This window comes from Chelonoidis abingdonii, chromosome 1 (assembly GCF_003597395.2).
Source record: "Chelonoidis abingdonii isolate Lonesome George chromosome 1, CheloAbing_2.0, whole genome shotgun sequence".
Taxonomy (NCBI): domain Eukaryota; kingdom Metazoa; phylum Chordata; order Testudines; family Testudinidae; genus Chelonoidis; species Chelonoidis abingdonii.
Window position 1 is genome coordinate 258,503,825 of NC_133769.1, and position 24,448 is coordinate 258,528,272.

The window sequence follows — 24,448 nt, forward strand, 5'->3', positions numbered from 1 at the left end:
AAGCTGGCTCAGGTTTGGGAATCTCCCTAACATCCTCAGCTGTGAAGACTGAAGAAAAGAATCCATTTAGTTTCTCCGCAATGACTTTATCGTCTTTAAGCGCTCTTTTTATATCTTGATCATCCAGGGGCCCCACTGGTTGTTTAGCAGGCTTCTTGCTTCTGATATACTTAAACATTTTGTTGTTACCCTTTGAGGTTTTGGCTAGCCGTTCTTCAAACTCCTCTGTGGCTTTTCGTATTACATTTTTGTACTTAACTTGGCAGTGTTTATTCTCCTTTCTATTTACCTCACTAGGATTTGACTTCCACTTTTTAAAAGATGCCTTTTTATCTCTCACTGCTTCTTTTACATGGTGGTTAAGCCATGATGACTTTTTTTTAATTCCTTTACTATGTTTCTTAATTTGGGATATACATTTAAGTTGGGCTTCTATTATGGTGTCTTTAAAAAGCGCCCATGCAGCTTGCAGGGATTTCACTCTAGTGACTGTACCTTTTAATTTCTGTTTAACTAACCTCCTCATTTTTGCATAGTTCCCCGTTCTGAAATTCAATGCCATGGTGTTGGGCTGTTGAGGTGTTCTTCCCACCACAGGGATGTTAAATGTTATTATATTATGGTCACTATTTCCAAGTGGTCCTGTTACAGTTACCTCTTGGACCAGATCCTGTGCTCCACTCAGGACTAAATCAAGAATTGCCTCTTTCCTTGTGGGTTCCCATACCAGCTGCTCCAAGAAGCGGTCATTTAAAATATCGAGAAATTTTGTCTGTGCTTTTTGTCCTGAAGTAACATGTTCCCAGTCAATATGGGGATAATTGAAATCTCCCACTGTTATTGAGTTCTTCATTTAGATAGCCTCTCTAATCTCCCTTAGCATTTCATAGTCACTGTCACTGTCCTGGTCAGATGGTCGATAATAGATCCCTAATGTTATATTCTTATTAGAGCATGAAATTATTATCCATAGAGATTCTGTTGAACATGTGGATTCACTTAAGACTCGTACTTCATTTGATTCTACATTTTCTTTCACATATAGTGTTACTCCCACCTCCCGCATGACCTGTTCTGTCCTTCTGATATATTTTGTACCCCGGAATGATTGTGTCCCATTGACTGTCCTCAGTCTACCATGTTTCTGTGATGCCTATTATATCAATATCCTCCTTTATCACGAGGCACTTTAGTTCACCCATCTTAATATTTAGACTTCTAACATTTGCGTACAAGTGCTTTAAAAACTTGTCACTGTTTTTGTCTTCCCTTTTCTAATGTGTCTGATTCTTTATGTGAATGTTTCTCATCTAATCTGACTCTTACATTATCCTCTTCCATCCTCTGCTCCTGACTATAACCTAGAGAATCTCTGTCAATAGACTCTCCTCTAAGAGAAGTCTCTGTCTGATCCACATGCTCCACTGCAGCAGTCGGCTTTCCCCCATCTACTAGTTTAAAAACTGCTCTACAATCTTTTTAATGTTTAGTGCCAGCAGTCTGGTTCCACTTTGGTTTAGGTGGAGCCCATCTGTCCTATATAGGTTCCCCCTATCCCAAAAGTTTCCCCAGTTCCTAATGAACGTAAACCCCTCCTCTCTACAGCATTGTCTCATCCACGCATTGAGACTCTGAAGCTCTGCCTGCCTACCTGGCTATCTATCTGTTGTCTAGTGATAGCTCTTGCTGTACCAGAACATTAAGTTCAGCAATACTTAAACTTTGGAAACCCAAGAAATAGAGTTACAGGACGTCTCTCCTACTCTTCCCTATGTCATTGGTACCTACATGTACCATGACCACTGGCTCCTCCCCAGCACTACACATAAGTCTATCCAGATGCCTCAAGAGATCTGCAACTTTCGCACCAGGCAGGCAAGTCGTCATACAGTTTTCCCAGTCATCACAAACCCAGCTATCTACGTTTCTAATGATCGAATCTCCCATTACTAACACCTGCCTTTTCCTAGTGACTGGAAATTTAAAGAAACACCATGTTGTTGTTCTTTCTATTTGGTACCAGCTGAAAAATAATACACAGTTGTGGTGTTTTGCTCTGTAAATTGTTCAAGCCTAGAAACTTGCACTCCAGAAAGATTCCTCCTTTTTCTAGCAGAAACATCAATACTATGGGCCAGATCCTCACTTGTGTAAGTAGGCATAGCTCCATTGACCTCTGCTGAGCCAGGCTACTTTACACCAGTTGAGACTATATCTGTCCCTAAAATCTCCCCACCGTCCACCCTGGATCTAATGTAGTTAACACAGTAATAATTTTCTGATTTTGTTGATGTATACATGTGCTTGAATTCATGACACAGCACTACCTATCAAGTCCTTCAGCCCAATTACTTATGAGAAAATGGCTTATGCGCAGTGGATGGATATTAGAAGAGGGTCTGTACTTTCACAATGGCTTAAGTTGTGTGGGTTTGTTTTAGGTGTATTTCTTAAGTAACCATATGCTTCCAGTTGTATGTATTCTGTCAAAACTCTGGGTTTCAGATCTAGTATGGGTGTTTTAGATTCCCAGCACCCCTTGTCGGCCTCTTTTGGCTACTTCTACAGAATCTCACCTTGTCTATCCTCACTTGATAGTCTGTAGTAGCAGCAACCACACACTGTGTCAGAATTTGAGTTCATCCAATTCCCTTGTTATCTGTCTTAAGTATTCTGAAGAATCCTTTTTTTCCCCCTCATCACTCTCTTAATGAAATGTTGCAGAGTATGTATGCACATTTTATAAGCCAGATGCTGAATTGTTCAGAAACAGGCAAGTACCCTTTCGTAGACTCCTTCAGTCTATTTATTTTTCTTCCATCTCACACTGTGATGTGAACTCTGGTCTTCAGTTCATGCAGCAGGATGAATCCAGTATTTCTAAACAAGTTGGACTAGTCAGAGGATGCAGAGTTCTCTGTAGCATGTTAATGGTCCTTACTTTCAAGTACAAAGGCAGGTTTAAAAGGAGAAGAAAAATCTATATACAAAGAGGTTTGGTTTGGGCAGTTTCATTATTATTCATGTTGCAACTCTCTCCCTTCATCCACTGAACTATCAGTGCCAAAATGAGAACAAGACTGCTTTTGCAAACCCAAGTGTTGAGAAATAAATGCTGGGTTTTGCAACGTTATTTGAAACTGAAGAAGTCGTTCTAGTCTATGATTCAGTTTATATACTTTTGTTCCTTCCTTACATTGATTGTGATTTTTAATAGGTATTTTTCAAACAAAACTTTTTTTTTTTTATACAGTTAAGGTTGAACATGGTTCTGTGGAGTCTAGCTAACCCTGATAAGTAATTACAAAATCCTGCATCTTTTAAAAAACTCAGATCACTAGAATGTTTGTTTGAAAATTGACAGTTAAGAGATCTTCTCCTATATAATTTTTCATTGCTTAAACTCACTCCACCTGACTTCCCCACGCCCCATCCCCACCCTAGTCCAGCTCCTAAACATCTTTCCCTTGCAATTTGCAAAAACATATGCTTAGTACGGTCGCCAACTTTCTGATTGCAGAAAACTGAACACCCTAGCCCCTCTCCGCTCATTCCATCCCTCTTCCCTCTGTCACTTGCTCTCCCCCACCCTCACTCACTTGCTCACTTGTTGGGGCAGGGGATTGGAGTGTGTGGGGGGGGAGGGCTTGGCTGGGGGTGTGAGCTCTCAATATCCTGTGCCAAAGGATTTCTGAAACTTAAACATTTTCAAACCTACTTTAAAGAAGGCTAATTTCATACTGACTGCCAGGTAAAAAGGAGGGCATGCCATGGCTCCTGTCACTGCAGATTTGTTTCCAACAGCCCCATCCCCTTGACAGTCATTGCAAGACTTAAAAAGAATCAGAAGCTATTTTGATACTTTAAACTCTTCCTTTTGCAATTATTGATGCTTATTCTGATGTTCAGAAACTACACCCCTACCCCATTTTCTTCACCAAGTTAAATCATCTAATGAGAAAGTAGATCTAGTCTACTATGGAATTTTTTTAAAATTGAAAGTTCAAGTTGAACTTATTTAAATTCTGACATCTCTGAATCTTCAGCTGGGCTAATTCTGGTATTTGTTTGTCTTTGTCAGTCCCTTGTGGGCTATGTAACTTGATGCTGCTGACTTTTATTAATTTCTATGTCAAATAAAAGCATTTAGTGCAGCAAACAGGGTGGATTGCCTTTTTGTTTTGGGGAGGCAATTTTTGTTTTTTAGAACAAGGTTTTTGGAGCCCTGAGGCTGATGCTCAAGACAATTTGGCTTGAGAAATAAATCATGGGGTTTGACTGCTGTGACCTCTTGCTCCTCAGGTCCAGGCTTGAGACAAAGTTGGCACTGTTTGAAGAGATACGTTAATGATAAGCTTGCAATTTAAGTGGAAGCTCCCAGCAGTTGTGTAGTTCCTTTTGATTCCTTCAGAAAGAAGATATTGTTTTTTACAAAGCCACTCTACCATTCAAGGGGAAGGGGGGAAATAAGATTAGATTTAATGTGCATTTTCTTGCAGTTAAAGTTTTGCTGCTTAATTATCAATTGGGAAATATGTGCAGCGTGTAAGAAATGTGCTTACTTTTATGAGTTAAAAGTACAATATAGGAAAAAGACACTACCTGAATGCGTTGGAGTTGGATATTGTAAAACCCGGTCTGCAAAATCCACAACCAGGAAAGCACTGAACAGAGTTTTCTAAAAATGTAAAATCAGGGCCCTATTCTGCAACCACTAGTGAGAATAATGCTTAGTGTGAGGCACACAAATGAGTTCAATGGGACTACTCATGCAAGTAAGTCTCGTGTCCAGGAGTGGATACAGGTTTCTGTTATAATGTAGCTAACTGCATTTCCTTTGCGTTTCGCCCTTTCATTATGCTCTTTTCCAATATCATGTATTGTAAACAGGCTTTTAAAAATTTCTTTCTCTGGGCCACGCTCCAGAAATGTTCAATGTACTTCCATATGTTGTTTCCTCTGTGTTTTCTTTTTTTGACTGCTTCAAATGATAGTGGTTTGACTGTTCCATTTGGAAGTCATTTAGGGAGCGCTAATTACGGTCTCTGAATACATTTTTTACTAATATCAAATGCTAATCTGAGTTTAAGGACTGTGCAGTAAATATGGGAAAAGACTCTTAGGTATATTTTTACCTCAGACTTTCAGGTGGTACAGTAATCTAGGAATCATAATGGAGAAATGGGTATATAATTAACAGTTTACAAAGCATCATCTCTTCAGTGTCTTTTTTGTGGTGGAGCTCATTATGTGTATCAGTATTTGATGGGAAGGAAAGGGCAGACTTTATGGATAGATTTACTAGCACATCTAGAACAAGCAAGCATAATTTCTACAGAGAAACCTATGAACTTTAATGCTTAAGCATTGATCACGCCAACTCTGTCATACATGCTTCAATTTGTGCACATGAGTAGTCCTGTTGAAGTCAACTGCATAAGTGGTTGCAGGTTTAGGGCCTTATGGTCCCCATTAGGAACCATTCTGCTAGAAAAGCTGTTCATAATGCTCAGTGAGGTAGAAAAGTTTGTGCTAGTGCAAAATTTAAAGCTTTTGTATCTGTAAATACAATATCACACTCCTGAAGATCAAATAAGGTTTCTTCATAGAGGGAAAACAGGCAAAAGTGACTAGAGGCACACTGTCATAGCTAACAAGGAAAAGTGCCAGTGCAGCAAGTACATGTTGTTGTAAACTTGTCGAAAGGTAGCCAATCTGTGAGTAAAGTAAATATTTAACATCTATAAATTTGCTTAAACTAAGGCGTTACCAAGTAAATATTGTCCAACTGAAGAGTAGACACACCAAGAATTGTGTATGCAACACCTTTTGCAAAGCCTCAAAGTTAGAAGCTGTGTATGCAAGTACAATTCTGAAATGCACAGGGGCTGAGACACAATAAATGGGAGCAGATGCTGACATCCAGAGGAGACTGGGCAGGAGAAGAACCAAATGACGTACTGTAATTTCCTTTGGGATCCATGTTTAATTATAGTAGTACTCTAGTAGTCTGTACTATGGGTTTCATTTGTTAATCCTGGACATCTCTGTCAACATTGCAGCATATATTAGAAATGTATTTTTTAAAATTGTTTTTTTTTCTTAATTCTGAATAATACTGCATGACTTTAACCATTAATACATTGTCATGTTCTCACTAAAAATGATATTTAGTACCATGGTTCGCTATATAATGAATGAGGCTTACTGGCTAGCACCAAAATTCTATTGAGAGTATAGAAATCCATTAAGAATTTATTTCGTCCTAGGCAGCAGTATGAACAAAAGAGGTGGCAAGTGACCTAAAATGCTTTTGCTGTGTATAATAGGAGCAATGTATGTGTGTCTTGACAGAGCCAAGGGAATGACATATGCTGATAAAATGCAAGAAAAATGGAAAGTTAATGTAAGGAACTATTAATAACTCAGAGGAGTATTAAATCTTTTAACAGAATACTGTTGAAGGGTTTTTTATACTGTAGCTTTAATGAATCTGTCCCTCAGTCTTGTGCCCAGCCAGGACAATAGGGAGGTCTGTTTAAACAAAAAAAACTACTGGCTTTCAGCCTATTAATTAGAATTAGTGATTTATTTTTAAGTCTACATCTGCAGTGCTTGCTGCATCTGTCAGTATGACTCATGCTTCAGTAGATTTGACTGGGCAGATGGAGTTTAAGTGTCTCGGGGTAAAAAAATCTGTGTTAGTACGATAGACCTGTCACTGCACAAATAATGTTGATAGATGCTTGTAGTTCTTATACACAATTCCTTAACCATGTCATTGGATAGAAAAAACCTGAAAGCGTTGCTGTTAAGTCTGAGGTGTTTCTCTGTTTAAACTAGTAGGATTCAAGGGAAGCTACTTAAGTCTCTAAACAGATTTTTGTTAAAAATACCTTTATCCATTCTTGAATTTGGCCTAACTGTAGGAAAAATCATTTGGTTTTCTGTTGATCTAGCTAGATCGTTCTTCTGTATATCATAATCAGGAGGAAATGGCTATTCAGTATTAACAGATAATAAACATCACAAACCCACCTCAAAGGCTTAGTTACTACCAATTGTCTTAATCGGTTTTGGATTTGAGATTTTTGTTTGGAGAAAGTGGAGGAGTTGGATGTGAGGTTTTCATTTTAAATTAATTCAAAGAGCCGATTTAACCTGCACTGTTACTTTTGCTCACCCTTCTGTCTGCCTCTTGTTTTATGCAGTAAAAGCTGTTTTATCCAGCACTTCACTAACTGGAAAGCTCTATAAACTGGCATTTCTGATCTTCATTGAAAGTCCAGTTTATAGTCTAGTTGGCATGGGACCGGCAGGGGGTTGGGGTGCTGGAGGGTGTGTGGAGTGTGCGTTTAGGGAGGGAGTTTGGGTGGGAGGAGTGGGGGCTTGGGGCATGGGAAGGGGTGCAGGGTGCCGAATCCGGAGGTCACTCATCTTGGGTGGCTGCCCACAAGCGGCGACCTGTCCAGGCTGTTTCTAGGCAGAAGCATGGCAGGGCATTTAATATAATGGAATAAATCAAAGTGGTATAGTGCCTGGAGATGTAGCTTAGTGCATACACACAGATGCAGCCTAACAAAGGCAAGTGTAGTCCACATTCAGGATACGAAATGAAAACAGACTTGCTACTTTGAGATACCAATACTAACTCTTCTTATTTCCCCAGCCCCTTCTATGGAGAAGACTTTTACTGTGAAATTCCTCGGAGTTTTCGTCACCTGTCATTTTACATTTTTGATAGAGATGTTTTCCGAAGGGATTCCATCATAGGTAAGTGTCTATAAAATGCCTATTTTCATTACGGTTGTAATCCGTCAGGATTTCCCATGTTCATCAAACTATAAGCAGCTATATGAATTCAGGTCTTAGAATGGGCAGTAATGATAGTGATTGATATACCTTTTTTCTTTTGTGGTGTGTTTTTTCTCTCCTATATATTACATGCTATATCGGAGTCTAGGAAATACAAATTGATGGAGAATGCAGATTATTACAGTTTAACATAATGCAGTAGTACTTACTGTATATTTTGATTAAAGTTAGCAGCATCATTTATAATCACGTGATTTTATGTAGGACTTTGTGATGGGATGTACTGGTCTTTTGTGAATCCCACCCCAGGAAGGAGCAGCAGAAACGGGTCCTCCCAGCCTTCCTAGAGAGGCCTTTTGGAAGCAGTCAGTCAGAGCCCAGCAGGCTCAGATAAAAGCAACTGCAGGGCTTTAACTGGTCAATTCCTGGCTGGGACCAGAAGGGCAAGAAAGGGTGCTCTTCTCTGGCCAAAGGAGCTTAACTGGGTGTATTTACTAGACTTGGGAGTGAGGACCTGTCAAGTTTAACCCTAAGGTAATAGGTGAAGGTAAAGGGAGCAGGAGAGAAAAGGCACGGGAATACAGCAGTATGCAAGGTCCCTAGGTTGGAACCTGGAGTTATGGGTGACTCAAAGTGGCCTAAGTCCCAAGAAGGGGACAAGGCTTCTTTAGAAGCCAGAATGAAGAGTGGGGCCTAGCGATGCGGCTGAAGACCCTGGTGAGGGCAGACAGTTTGTTTGACTTTCCGTTCCTCGAAAGGGGTTCATCCATTTTGACTGTGTGACTTGGCCAGAGGACTGAGCCGCTGAAGGCCCCCACCTAGTGAGGTCAGCAACCTACAGGGGGTACCAGGAGGAGGAGGAAGATTACAGTACCACACTCAGCCTCAAGTAGGCACTCAAGGTGAGTGCTGCCATTACAAGCCTTTAATCTAAAAAAAAAATCCCAAAAATACTGTAAAAAGTATCTGTGTGTAGCATCACTAAAATACTACCACCTTTGGAGTAGGGGGCAATAGCTAATGGGTCACACAGTATAAGAGTGGTAGGGGAAGGAGAAATTTCACCCAGAACATCAGGGCAAACCCTTACTTGTGCAAAGTCCCATGAGATTTTTCAGTGTCCATGCAAAGTACACAAGACTTCTGCTTGTAGTGTCATGTTTGAAAACTCGATGTGCAGTAAACTCAGTAGCACTCAATTTATCTGCTTCAGGGCTTGTCTATATGGCCACTTGGTGCAAAGCAAACTGGGGGCATTCTGCACCTGATTTAATCTGCCATGCATTAAGTGGCTGCCTGGACCCTGCTGCCATTCACTAACGGTTTCATAGAGTTCTTTGATTTTCTCCTGTTTCAAACAAGTATAGGTCAAAGTGCACTAGGTTACTGTGCATCAGCAGGGTCCACATGGCAAGTGAGTGCTTGGGAAGTTATTAGGGTTGACAACCCTCCCGGTTTCACCAGGAGTGTCTCAGAATCGGGCTCTATCTCAGAGATATTAGGCCGCTAAAAATCTGGCAGTGCAGTGGGGCTAAGGCAGGCTCCCTACCTGCCCTGGCTCGGTGCGTCTCGTGGCAGTGGCCAGCACATCCCTGTGGCACCTGGCGGGGGGGGGGAGGCGCAGGGGTCGCCACACTCTGCCCGAACACCAACTCCACAGTTCCTATTGGCCGGGAATTGCAGCCAATGGAAGCTGCAGTGGCAGTGCCTGCAGGCAGGGGCTGTGCATGGAGCCCCCTGCTCCATGCCCCCAGCTGCAGGGACATGCCGGCCACTTCTGGGAGGGGGGAGGAGATTTAAAACTCTTTCAATCAGTCATATAAATGTCAAAATATATTTGTTTTAAGACAGGTTTTTTTTTCCAAACTTTATTTGTGGACCCCTAAAAGATTTCAAATGGAGGTGCAGACCCCTTTGGAAATCTTAGACATAGTCTTTGGACTTCTGGAGGTCTGCAGACCACAGGTTGAAAACCACTGTAACAACAAACTTTCACAGATCCCTTGGATAGTCTGTGGGCTCCCCTGGTTGAAAACCACTGTTTTAGGAGCATAGACATTTTTTCATTATCCTTGCAATGTTACTTTTTATTTTTAAGTTTTAGATGGTTTGTTTTAATAGCCTTGATTCTTTTTTCAACAGTTGGACAAAAATCATGCATTATCTTTATTGTAAACAACAATGTTCCAGCTTAGTAAATTTGTAGTTCTCAATGAGGAATATGTGCTTTGCTAAGTTTGTGGAGAGGAGTGTGGAGAAATAGTTACCAAAAAAGTGAGACTATGCTGTACAAATGCAGTATACAGTCATGCTTAGTGTGCATATAGAGTGAATCTATCTATCTACCAACACACTTCTCCTCAGTGTAATTATTTCAGCATGCAGTCACTGAATTCTTCTATTATAAAAAAAAAAGGGAAAAAGACCTCAAAACGGCACAGTTATGATTTGATATTTTACACAGGGTGCATTGATATAAATCAAAGCAAATTAAATCACTGCATTTAATCATAATTTAAATCAGCAAGCAGGAAACATGGATTGAAATACAGTAATTGATTTTAACCTTGTTTGCAGTTGTACTTTCCTGAAGAAAAGGTTGATTCTCATTGATTAGTAACTATTAAAATATGTTGACTTGTAACTAAATATAGCCTTTTCACTAAATTTGGTATTTTTTGCTAGGCGGACACACATCTATACATATTTATTTAAGCGCGTACATAGCTTAAAATACATTTATTCAGATTCTTAATCTTTACATTTTCTTAATATGTTAATAAATGGTAAATGATGCATTTCTTATTTACTCATGAGTTGTGTTGAGCTCGGTTTGGATGGAAATGCAATAAAATTACACAAAACAGCTTTTTTAATAATTACATAAACCTAGCTTAAATAGGCTGGGTGCGTAAGAGAAATAGTGTATGAAAATACGTTTTACATTTAAAGCTAACTGAAGTTTTTTAGATAGTTGAATTAATATGAACTGAACTAATGGTTTCTGGTCGTCATGTCCCTCAAGATTTTAGAGCTGGTAGGGATGATCTTTCACAGCTTGTTTATGTTCAAGCTTCTCTGCTTTTTCAGCTCCCAATCAGCTTCTTAACTTTGAATGAACTAGTCATTGAACAGAATTAGTTGAGTAAACTCTAATGAAGAAAATATTGTCACTACACCTGCAGAAGAAGCTACTGCTGTCAAAAGCTGGTTTAGCACTTCAACAAACTCTGATCTAGGTGATTAGCTAGTGACTTCTATCATTCAGTGGTTTGACTTCTTTGACAACTTTAGCAGAAAACACATACCACTTAAATCATTTAAATTAAATATTTAATAAATTTATATTAAGTTTATGCCTTAACATAGTTGTTATAGTTTAAAATTACATCTTAAATAGGTTTATTTTTAAAAAGAAAAATGTATATATTTTAAATTTTAAAAAGTCACTTTTATCCACTGATTTTACATGCAAACAAGCCAGGTATCTGAGTTATGGTTCCCTTTATAGCTCAAAGCCGTATTGTATGTACAGCATGTAGCATTTTTTTTACCACATATTAATAAAAAGTGCTAACTATGAAACGACATACTTGGGTGAAGGATGTGGAAACCATAGCTTCTAAGTCTATTCTGTGGGTGTGGAATTTTGACTAAACCTGTATTTAGTTTCCTCTTGGGTACTTTATACTATGCTAATTCTTCTAGGGCCTGATCCAGAGTCCACTGAAACCAGCTGAAGTCTTTAAATCAGGAGTGGGCAAACTATGGCCTGCTGGCCACATTTGGGCTGCCAGCCGATTTTAATCCGGCCCTTGAGCTCCTGCTGGGGAGTGGGGTCTGGGGTCTGGGGCTTGTCTTGCTCCCACGCGCCAGCCGCCAAGTGGGGTTGGGAGCTGCTCTGCTCATGTGTGCCGCAACTCCTATATTTAGGGGCAGCCAGGGGACTCTATGCGCTGCCCCATCTGCAGCTCCCATTGCCTGGGAACTGCAGCCAATGGGAGCTGCAGGGGTGGTGCCTGCAGACGGGGCAGCATGCGGAGCTGCCTGACTGTGCCTCCCATGTAGGAGCCAGAGGGGGGACATGCCACTGCTTTCAGGAGCTGCTTGAAGTAAGCACCTGCCACCTGGAGCCTGCCCCAGCCCTGATCCCTCTCCCACCCTCCAAACCCCTCAGTCCCAGCCTGGAGTACCCTCCTGCACCACAAACCCCTCATTTCCCAACCCCATCCCAGAGCCTGCACCTCCATCTGAAGCCTTCACCCCTCCAGCCCCAGCCTGGACCCCCCACCTACACCCTGAACTCCTTATTTCTGCCCCCCCACCAGAGCCCGTACCCCGCATGCCCCAACCCTGATTCCCCCTCCCGCCCTCTGGACCCCTTGGTCCCAGCCTGGAGCAGCCTCCTACACCCCAAACTGTCATCCCGAGCCCCACCCCAGAGCTCACACCTCCTGACAGAGCCCTCACCCCCTCCTGCACCCCAACCCCAATTTTGTGAGCATTAATGGCCCGCCATACAATTTCCATACCCAGATGTGACCCTTGGGCCAAAAAGTTTACCCACCCCTGCATTAAATTGACTTCAGTAGACTTTGGATCAAGTCCATAAAGTAATAGCTGCATTTCTATAAACAAATCCTATTCCCAAGAAAATTACTGCCTATTTATTTAGTGACTCCACTGCACTGAGATACAAAGGCAGGGTTGCTTAAAATAGAGATTTTTATCTGATAGTGGTAAATCTTTGTACAGATACTACAATCTAAAACAGAGGGGCATATGGTCCCCCGAGTCACTGATTGTTGGCATTCGAAGTCAAACAATCTGAAGGTCTGTTTGGAGTCTTCCGTCCTTCCTTGAACTTCTGTCAGATTTCCAAAGCTCTACTGTGCTACTTGTTCTGATATACTTTTAAAAACTTTTAACATATGTTCCTAGTTAAGAAACTTTTCAGTTAGTAAACTGAACTGTAACATTTAGCTAGTAAAGATTAGAGTGCTTTCTTCTCTAGACCAGTGGTTCTCAGGCCACTTGTGGCCCAGTCAGCACACAGCTGCAGCCCATGTGCCATCCTCAGGGCCTTAAAGGTAGGGTGACCAGATGAGAGGGAGAAAATATCGGGGCAAACTTTGGGTGGGGGAAGGGTCCGCCGGAGGAGCAAAAAATAGAGGCTGAGTGGTGCCAGTGTAGGTGGGGAGGGGGGAAGCAGAGTACTGCCAGCGGAGCAAAATATTGGGACAAATTGCGTCCCGACCAAAGATCAGTTGGGACATGGGACAAACACCTAAATATCAGGATGGTCCCGATTTTATTGGGATGTCTGGTTACCCTACATAAAGGTAGTATATATATTGTGTGGATGGGTCCACATTAAACAGAGAGAGCTGCATATGCGGCCCACAATGGTAAATGGATTGAGAACCACTGCTTTAGACAGATCAGGATGCCTACTATTCTTCACATTAGGGTTTCTCTTGCGCTCTCTTTTTTTTAAGGTGGAGGGCAGCATTATCTTTGTGTGTTTCATTCCAAACTGGAGTGAAAGTATGCAGACATCCCATCAGGTAAAGTTCATGCTCCTGCTCAAAATGGATAAAATCTGAACAGCAGTCACAGAAGGCTAGATAAATAACATATCGAATGGATGGGAGGCACAATGAACTGTATGACTTAAACAGATACAATTGCTTCGGCACTCTGATACCTAAAGCACCATGAGTAGAACAAAGAATCAATCTACAGTGCTTCATGAAAAAGTGTAAGGAAGAATGCAGTACTATCCTGCGAGCCCCCTGATGACAACTTCAGCTTTCTCTTCCAGGGAGATGGCTATTTCTCAAGAGGAGTACACATTTGCACCTTGGGATATTGGAAATCTTGTAAAGGAGAAAGGATACATTTGTTGGTTAAAGCACTGAGGTAGAACTCGGGAGATCTGGTTTCAGAAACCAGCTCTGACAGACTTCTTGTGTGATCTTGGGCAAGTCATTCAATCTCTCTCTACCTCAGTTTCCAATCTATAAAATGGGGATTATACATCATTTCTCCAACTCTTTGTCTCATCTATTCAGATTTTAAGCTCTTTGGACCAAGGACTAGCTCTTCCTATTTTTGTGTACAGCGTCTGGGACCATGACCTTGGCTGCAGTCTCCAGGCACTTACTGCAAAACAAATAATATTCTCAAAGCTCCCTGGACTAATTTCTTAGTCCATCAAGGAGGTTTTGGACATACACAGCTCCATTTATGGAACTTCTCATAGAAGGCATTTCAACTTAAAAGACTCATTAGTGTAACATCTTAATAGCTGTACACTCTGCCACTTCTCAAATGTCAGGATTTAGAGTGGAAAGTAGGGAAATCTCTTGATTTTCAATGAAAAAGAAGAAATTATGAAACTGAAATTTAAACTTTTTGAAACATTTTTTTAAGCTTTGAAGCCTTCCTTTAAAATTGGAGGAAAACCCATGCTCCTCTGATGGAGAGACTGTCTTGTGTGGTAGTAAGGAGGTGCTCCTTCCCTTTGTAATCTGATCTTGCTGATTCTTCATCTGAAGAACATAAGAACGGCCGTACTGGGTCAGACCAAAGGTCTTTCTAGCCCAGTATCTGTCTACCGACAGTGGCCAATGCCAGGTGCCCCAGACGAAGTGAAGCTAACAGGCAATGATCAAGTAATCTCTCTCCTGCCTCCATCTCATTCCTGAGACAGAGGCTAGGGACAACATTCTTATACCCTTTTGGTTAATAGCCGTTTTGGATTAGCACATGAATTTAATAGTTCCTTTAAAATTGTTATGCAATTCACAACTTCAGTAAGGATTCACAGTTGACTGTTGGCGCTTGTGTGAGAGATTGATCTTCCTTGTATTTTGTTATAACCTGCACTATTATTCATTTGGTGATCCTAGTCTTTATTATGGGAGTACTAATATAACTTTTCTTTCTCTTTCTCACTCATATGATTTTATTACGCATTATAATCCCCCTTAGTCTACTCTTTTCAAGCTGAGAGAGCTCAGCTCTTTCAATTTTCTCGATGGGACCTCTCCAACCTAATCTTTTTATTGCCTTTTCTGAACTTTTCAGTGCTAGAAGTCTTTTTTGGGGATGAGACCACATGTAAATATCGAGATGGTGGGCGTCCATGTGTATATAGAGGAATAATATATTCAGTATTATTCTCTACCCTTTTTAATGATTCTAAATCCTGTTGCCTTTTTTTGCCGCTCTGTGCACTGGTGGGACATCCTAGAGAATATCATGCTGAACTCAAGAATCTTATTTCTGACTATTGTAGCTAAATAGCCCCCATCATATTGTGTGTATATTGGGGTTATTTTTTGAAATTGTGCATTACTTACTTTATCACATTAAATTTCATTTGCATTTTTTCCCAATCACTTAGTTTGTGAGATCTTCTTGCAAGTTTCACGTCTTGCTTGGTCCTACTATCTTGAGCATTTATATGTGTGTCTGCAATCTTTACAATTATTTATTTATCTTTTCAGACATTATGATAGTGAATAGATTGGTCTAGGATGACTTTGGGAACACTTAGTTCCCTCATTCCATGAGAATTTACTCACTTAATTTCCTACTTTGTTCCTGTCTTTTAACAGTTTCTACATCCTGATTAGGGCTTCCTTTTATCATGACAGTTAATTTACATAAAGCTTGGTGAGGGACCTTGTCAAGGCTTTCTGACAATCTAAGATAACTATGTCCTACTTGATCCTCTTGTCACATTTTGTTGATCCCCTTGAATGAACTCTAAATAGATTAGGAGAATGATTTCTTTACAGAAACCATGTTTGAATATGCTCAACAGTTTGTTTTTCTATGTGTCGGACATTTATTCTTACATATATTTCAACTATTTGCCCGGTACTACAGTTGGTCTACCGTCTATATATACAGGAATCACTCTAAGAGTCTTTTATTTTTAGCGTTACATAAGGCCTACTTCAGTCATTGGGTACGAGCCGATTTAAAGGACAAGGTTAAAAACCTAGTTTAATAGTGTCTGCAATTAATTGAGTTCTTTCAGAACTCTTGGATGAATGCCATCTGATCCCGGTGACTTGTTAATGTTGAGTTTATCAATTAATTCCAAAACCTCCTCTAGTGACACTTCAATCTGTGACAGTTCCTCAGATTTGTCACCTACAAAAGCTGGCTCAGGTTTGGGAATCTCCCTAACATCCTCAGCTGTGAAGACTGAAGCAAAGAATCCATTTAGTTTTCCCGCAATGACTTTATTGTCTTCAAGCGCTCCTTTTGTATCTCGATCGTCAAGGGGCCCCACTGGTTCTTTAGCAGGCTTCCTGCTTCTGATGTACTTAAAAAACATTTTGTTATTACCTTTTGGAGTTTTTGGCAAGCCGTTCTTCAAACTCCTCTTTGGCTTTTCTTATTACACTCTTTCACTTAAGCTGGCAGTATTTGTGCTCCTTTCTATTTGGCTCACTAGGATTTGACCTCCACTTTTTAGAGGAAGTCTTTTTATCTCGCACTGCTTCTTTTACATGGTTGTTAAGCCCCGGTGGCTCTTCTTTAGTTCTTTTACTGTGTTTCTTAATTTGGAGTATACATTGAAATTGGGCCTCTATTATGGTGTCTTTAAATTCTTCTTCCTCAAGCCTGTGGTCCTTGTCAGGGTCCTGGAAAGGAGAGTTATCCTGGTCAAACTAATTCTGGCAAGGCTATGACAAGGGGCTGGAGAAGGAGGAGCTGGCATAGAGTGAGTGGGGCAGTAGAGACTAAGAGTCCCAGATGAAGTGAGACTTGCACGTGTGGAGACACCTGAAATGGGAAGGACAGAGGATTGAGTCAGTAGTGGCATGAGCAAAGGCTTGGAACAAGTTGGGACCAGATACTATGCAAAGGGGAGCTTATGGAGCCAGATGAGCTGGAGTGGTACCAGTGAGGCAAGAGAAAGCACTGACTGAAAGGAGAAGTAGAGGCTGGAATAGCGATGGGAGTGTGTGCACACAGACAGCAGTGAGAAGAAGCTGAGATTGTTGAGCCATGAGCTAGAGAAGGGAGACTAAAAGGCTGTATTTGGGACCTGGGCTTGATCCAGAGAGAAGTCTCTATGCAGAACTATCCTGCCTGAGACGCACCTAATCCCAAAGGGTATAAATGCCTAGGTAGGCATTGAATACAAAGGTCCTGTCTGAAGAGTCAGAACCATGCAGTCTATGTGGTGATTCTAGTTGTGAGATATTTGTCTGTTCTCTTGTTTGTATTGCATTCTGCTTCTGCTGCAAAGCTGGGTCTTTGGGCTCACGAGGAGGTCAGGTAGCTGCATTGAGGCTGGACTGCCCTAAGGGCTCCCCCTTTCTGTCTACCTTCAGAGTGAGTCTGCGTTACAGATAGACCAGCCCCACAACAACTGCACAGATGAAATACTTCCTCTTCTCCCCTCCCCCCCTTTTTGAGTCTATCAGCTATTCATTTTAGCTGATGGAAAAACTTCAGGAGCTTCTGCAGTGACCTTGTAGTTGTAAAGCATCTAGTCAGAGCAGCTTGTGGATGGGCAGACCTGCAGAGGGCATTAAGAAACACTGAAAATTGATTGGCTATTGCTGCTTCCAATCAGGAATCCTCTTGTTGGGTATCTCTACACTAGGGAAAAATGTGTGCCCTTACAACTTGACAGCTCACAAAAACTGCCAAGTCCTGGTTTAGACATGGCAAGATATAGTTATCTCTCAGTTTAGCTGGTCAGGGTGAACACTATGGTACAATTACTACTTGCCTTGTTGTACCAGGATTTTGAAATTTGTGTTAGTTATCACATTGTAAAAACACACTTCTCCCCACTGCCCCCATGCAAACATACTTGTTCTGAAAATGAGTGTAAGAGTGCAGAAACATGATGCATTACATGCTGTGATGGTATAAATGTCCAGGTAGGGATAGGAAGGAAAAACGAAAAATTGTTGGTTAGTGTATTGTTCAAAATAAAAGTTCCAGAACTTTTCTCTACAACAGTAGAGAAGAAATTAATGATGTCAGTAACCCAGAATCCTGTGCCTGTGGGCAGATATGGAAGGAGGGCCAGGGAGGCTCAGCACATCATGAAGTGGATATTTACAGTTATTTGAGTAGTTGCTTCCCAACTGGAGTCCTTAAAGGCAAAGTTAAGCCATGGGTGCTAATATTGTAAAGAGTAGCCCTTTAGCAGGCAACAAAAGGACCTGTCTTTTTAAAGAACATTTGAAAGGTATAGCTGATGGTTTAGAGAGCACTTTGCACTACATATAACCATCTTAAAGGATCCTACTTAAAGAGGTTTTTGGAGGCCAGCTTTCAGGATTACATCCCACTGAAAGAGATCACGGTTGGAATAGCTATTTTCTTTCTTTTTAGAAGAATTTACTGTCTTTTTCTTTTCAGAAAAAAGACAGGGCACTATAGAGCTGGTTTGTAATATTCTGAAACCACGAGACATTTCTTTTCCCAAAGTTGATGTAGAATTACTCGTATACATCCAATAAGAGGTAAACTTATTGAAAAAGAAGTAAGGGGTGTCCTCTTCCATCCAGTGAGACCGATGGGTATATTTCAGGCCAACAGTGAAAATCACATTTTTGTTAGGTAACTTTGGACACTAAAATATAGTTCAATTATTGCTTACAGAGCTTGTGAACTTGACTATCTGTTTCCTGTCTGATAGGATAGATTTGATATGTTTTTGTTTTGGGGTTTTGGAGAGGGCTAAGGGGGCGTGCATACCAGAATGCTGAGAGGTGGTTGGGTTTTTTTTAGGTGGTATGCTGTCAGAGTTCCTTCTGAATAATTAATACTTGATGGGGCTTTTATTTACCGTAATATTAATTGTCAAGGTGCTAGAGCTTTGAATAGGTGTCTTTTTAATTCAAATTTAAAATATTTATGTTTCTACCTTGGCCTGTTGTGACAGTGAATTCTCCAGCATCGAAGGTAAAAGGGTAACTTACACATTGTGAAGCAGAGACGAAGTCTTGAGCCAGCAAAAAACAAAAAGAAAAAAGTCAGGTATTTTCTTCCTATTTATAAGACATCTGTGAACAAAAACAAACCAGAAGGATAAACACTTATGCAGTAGATAAATTTTAGAGCAACAATGTAGTACACTTTTGGCACTGGCGGATGAAAGGGTCATAATGATAAACACATTTGTGGGTTTGCATATTTCATTATGTCTGCATTTTCCTGATGCTAACTTGCTAAGTCATTCAGGATCTTCATAGCTTTATCATCAATTTAGCTAATAACAGCTGTGCCTTGGATGTATCTTGGATGCCAGGTGGAATGCAACATGTAATAAAGACAGAAATGCAAGGCTTGATTGGGCTGAAACATGAAATATTTCTATTTTTACATATACGTATATGTAGTGTGTGTGTGTCAATGCACACAGTTTATTATGAAAATGAACTGGTTGTGTGACACAATGTCCAAGGACAGTTTATCCCTGCTTTAACTTGAGGGATGTTACCTTGGTATAACCTATTGGTTTTTAAAGCGTGTTGAAATACTTTGAGTAGGAAACAGGTTTCAGAGTGGTAGCCATGTTAGTCTGTATCAGCAAAAACAATGAGGAGTTTTGAGACTAATACATTTATTTGGACATAACCTTTCGTGGGCTAGAACCCACTTCATCAGATGCATGAAGTGAAAAATACAGGAGCAGGTATAAATACATGAAAGGATGGGGGTTGCTTTACCAAGTGTGAGGGCAATAGGAAAGATACTACTGCAAATAAAACTGATTCTGTTCTCATTAGGGTTTATTTTTTTGTGTAAGAGAAACCAGAATAGCTTTTCTTCCCTTTAAAATAAAATAAGCTCTTTTCTCTCCCGTTTCCATCACAAATACACTCCTCAAAGAATTTGGATGAGAGCTGTAAAGCAAAGAAGAAATGGGAATGTTTGTAATATATGGAACAATTGTCATCCAACTCTTCAAATAGGAAAAGGATTTGGGGGATTAGACTTGGAAAAATCATTGAGACCAGTGCACCTCAGCAGTAATAAGCAAACCAGATATGTCTGGACACAGTGGCAGAACGAGAGCAATATCACACTCTTAATATTCTATATAAGGAAATTGTAAATACACGTTCTCCTTTGAGTGCCCTCTGCATATTCTCACTCATGGGATGCTCCAAGTGGTGCAGCCTGAAAGGTAGAATTCTAGCTAGCAGTAGCTGTTGGAGCACTCATGCGCCTCCCTCTCCCCTCCTTGCAATTAAAGTGAAGAGTTCCAGGGTGAGGATATAAAAGGGGCATGGTGCTCCAGCTGCCTCAGTTTCTTCTAACTGGAACCAGGTGAACAGTTTTGTTCAGGAATCCTTCTGGATGTGTGATTAGATTTAGATCTTAGTTGGTAAGTATTTAAATGTTGTTAGTTACTATTCTAGTGATTGGTAATATAGTTAGTTACTTGGATGGAACCAAAGAAGAAATCCTTTTTCAAAAGATGTTTCTTGTCCAGTGCATTCTCTGCATTGGATATGCATGCTAGATGCCAGGCATGTTTAAGTGAAGGACACTTGCCCTCCAAGTGTTCAGTATGCTCTACGTTTACAATGAGAGCAAAGACAGACAGAATAGGCTTCAAGCAATTCTGTTACAAGAACCACTGTCAATAAAACCATCTGGAACCAGGAAAGGACATGGTTCCAGAAGACCCCACAGGCCTGCACCAGTGCTTGATGAGTCTGCCACTCAACCACTAATGCTGAAAAACCCAGAGTTAAAGATCAGAAAAAGAAACCCTTTGAAGGTGTCAGCCTTCTATGTTTAGAGCCAATCCTTTTAATAAAGACTTGACTGGCAAGACAAGTATGAGTTTTCAGTCCTCAGTGATGGTGGCTGCTTTTAGAAGAGCCAATCTCCAGGAGAAAGGCCCTTCTTAACAAAATATGTTTAAAAAGCTGAAAAGTGATATCTAACTTCACAGAAAGGTGAGGAAACATTCTTCCTGAGACCTGACACGCTCAGATCCAGATGAGCCGATTCCAAAATGTAGGCTTGAGAAACTGGTGAAATGAGGGAGTATTGAGGCACCAGACGCTGGTAATAGTGTGGCACCACAGCAGATAGTCGCTCAGGTTCACAGACTGGATCCATCCTCTGTTGGACCATAGATCAAGTGAGCGATACTGATGGAACAAGAAGTTTTGCTACAGCAGACTGATATATTTTTCTCCAACAGGGAGAGATCACGTAGAGGAGTTCAGAAGAACGGTTCTGTAGAAGGCATATTATGAACACAGATACCCGTATGCCTCAGATCTGTTGGGGCAAAGATATACATAATATACATGTTCATAATATGCCTTCTACAGAACTGTTCTTCTGAACTCCTCTACATGATCTCTCCTTGTTGGAGAAAAATATATCAGTCTGCTGTAGCAAAACTTCTTGTTCCATCAGAATCGCTCACTTGATCTATGGACTGGTAAATAACACCTTGGGTTTGATATCTACACTGGCTTTCCCTGGCACCTTACCTTCTTATTCCCTGTCTATGCGAATAGGTTATCTCTGATTCAATTCAGATAGGATTACAATTACAGGATCCAAAAGAACCTAAAAGTCCTGCTAAATCTGCTACAGCAGGGTGAGAATTTTTATCAGAAGAGGAGGAATTAATGGAATTCAGGGAGTCAGATCCAGACTCTGGATGAATAACATCCTCCGAATGTAGGGGACAAGTTAGCCTTGTCCCTTAAGAAGATGTGGTACCATTCTATGAGTTAGTGGTGTCTATAGCGAATACAATGGATATTCCCTCATTTTCAGTTGAGGAATCACCCCATCCCATTTTTGATATACGGAGCAGCTACTAGACCAGTGGTCCCCAAAACTTTCAGGGTTGCACACCCCCTTACCTCTCTGTGTCCCTCCCCACAGAGCCGGAGCTGCGGCTGCTGGGGAGTGAGGGGGATGCAGACAGAGTAAGGGGGCCAAGGCGGGGGCCGAGGCTGGGTGTGGGGCCACAGCTGGGCCATGGTCAGGGTCTGAAGCTGGGGGCAGAGTAGAGTTGGGTGTGGAGTGTGGCTGGGTGGTGCTCCCTCTCCGCTCCCTGTGGGGACTGACCTAAGCCCCACCAGGCCCCCCTCTAATGTTCCTCTGCACCAGTATGGGGGGGACACCCCAGTTAGGGGACATCTGTACTAGACCAAAGTTACACTTCCCTTATTGGAAGGGCTGTGGCCACCAGCAAAGACAATCTGGAACAATCCTCCATCTTCTCAGCCTTTATCAAAGAAGGCTGACAGGTTGTCCCACTTACCTTAGGACAGTTTGGCCATGTTTCACACACACTTGGCTCCCAATTCATTGGTTGTAGAAGTGGCTTTGCGAAGATCTAACCGTGCTCGACTACATTCCACTCCATCTGGTGAAGGGAAAAGACTAGATGTCGTTTGGCAGGAAAAGTTGTTCTTCTACCACTTCAGCCATGCACTTTAGCCACACATATTTCAAATTGAGTCTTTCATGGGCGGAAAATGTTATTCATCAATGCTTTACATGGAGATCTTAAGAGATTAGCAAATGGTGTACTCACGGAAGGCTAGAACATTGCTAAATACAAATGGAGAGCAGTATTTGACTCTTCAGATGCTTTGGCTAGAGCAGTAGCTTCAGCCACCGTTTTGAGAAGGCATGCATGGCTCAGATCAGTAGGCTTGCCTCATGAGATGAAAATTAGGATTGCAGACCTTCCTTTTGAAAGGTTCTATTCAGTGTACAAATAGATGAAACACTAGAAAAGATGAAAAATGTGATATCTACAACTAGATCTATGGGCTTCTTTACAATGAATAAGATCATCTCTAGCTTCAAATTTTAGATATCAAAGACAATATATGTCTTCTATGTCGATTCCTCACTGATAATGGAGGAGGAATTATTATCCTCAGCCTCAGTATCATGCCTCTCAACATCAACAGCACAGGAAGAAGCCTTAAGTCTCATCATAAAGGGAAGAATTCCACAACTTCTTCATCTGTGATTCCTACAAGGTCTCAGATGTGTGACATAAGGCTTTAGAGTTACAAACCAGCCCAGTTGGATGTTGTTTACCCTCAGTTTGGGAATTATTTCTCCAGATTTTACCACAAATGAGAATTAACAACATCAGATAGGTGGATCCTGGACGTTATTGCATGCAAGTACACTATTCTGTTCAAGATGTTCCTCTGACGGGATCCCTGGGGGTGCAGCCTGGGACTGAGACCACTGTGCCCCCTTATCTCTCCAGCATGGGCTGTCTCTCACAATGCTTTGCTAGTGACAGGCAGCAAACCCCTCCAAGTGCTGTTATCACTCAGCACAACAACATGTAGAGCCCCATATCCAGCTAGATTTCACAAATGCTCCCAGAGCCACTCATGAATCACACAAAGAAAGGTACCAGCCAGATCCCCCTAGCTACCAGCCTTGTACCTCAGGAATATATTGTCTTACACTGCTCAAGACTCTTTCTTGAGCAATGTAAGTTTATTAATTGGTTCACCACTTCATCAATGGAAAGTGGATATACACCAGCCTTTGTAAACCTGAGGAGATTTGCCAAACACTTCCAGAAAATTTTCTGGTAAAGATAAACAGTAAAACAAGTTTACTGATTACAGAAGATAGATTTTAAGTGATAGGCAAAAAGTCAGAGTGGTTACCAAAAGAAAATATAAGCACACAGTCTAAACCTTAACCCTTATCACACTAGGCAGGATTTAGATCAAACAGTGTTTTCACTCCACTGGATCTTACAGTCCTTAATATACAGGTTTGTCTCAAAACCTGGGCCAGTCTCCTCTGCTGGAGTCTTCAGTCTTCTGAGTGTTCTTGTTGCTTGTAGTGTACGTCGGGGAGGGAGGAGAAAAGGCAAAGCATAAAGCCACTGTGTTCTATTTTATACTCTTAGTTCATGTGCTTGGAGAACACAAGTTCAGGCATGTCTGATGGGCATTGCTGAGTCACCAGGGAAGATTGAGCAATTCCCCTGATGTGGCCTTGTAAAAGTGAGTCATAGAATTGTAACTCCTTTGCAGGACAATGGCTGTTGACGGCTGTTTAATACCCGCCTGGGCATTGGTTATCTCCCTTATCCTTATTTCAGGGGATCTAATATCTGGATGACCCCCCAGTTCACAGCATATTTTACTGACAACTATACAACATATTCTCATAACATCACATGCATTAATGATATACATATTTAGATAGAACAGTGGATTTCAACAGATCATAACCTTTCCCACGATACCTCACATGGCATGCTTTATACAAAATATCACAATTGTATATAGATGAGGAATATGGGGGCTACAGGGCACTCCCCCGAGGTATAAAGTGTGTCAGTTCCCTACCCCTCCAACAACTGACCTCTGTCATCCCTGGTCAAGGATCATGCTCCCCTTGATTTGGTAAGAGCAGAGGTCTAATCTCCAGTGGAGTGAGCTGCAGTAGGAGTGGTATTACCAGATCAGAGGAAGAGGTTGTTGACTCGTGTTGTTCTAATTTCAAAAAAGGATGGGGGCCTTTGCCCTCTTTTGGATTTAAGAAAATTAAACACCTCCTATAAAGAAATTTTGTTTCATCATATTCTCTCTCTCTTCTATAATGC

The 24,448-nt window shown here is 41.2% G+C and overlaps 1 protein-coding gene across 3 annotated transcripts in view; it reads left to right on the plus strand.

Annotated features, from left to right (window-relative positions):
• RASA3 (RAS p21 protein activator 3) overlaps positions 1-24,448 on the plus strand; it is a 282,307-nt gene that overhangs the window by 149,912 nt on the left and 107,947 nt on the right. For all 3 annotated transcript variants that reach the window (XM_075061447.1, XM_032777821.2, XM_032777822.2), the window contains one exon: positions 7,670-7,773. In XM_075061447.1, coding sequence (XP_074917548.1) covers positions 7,670-7,773 — 104 coding nt within the window. The remainder of the gene's footprint in view (positions 1-7,669; positions 7,774-24,448) is intronic.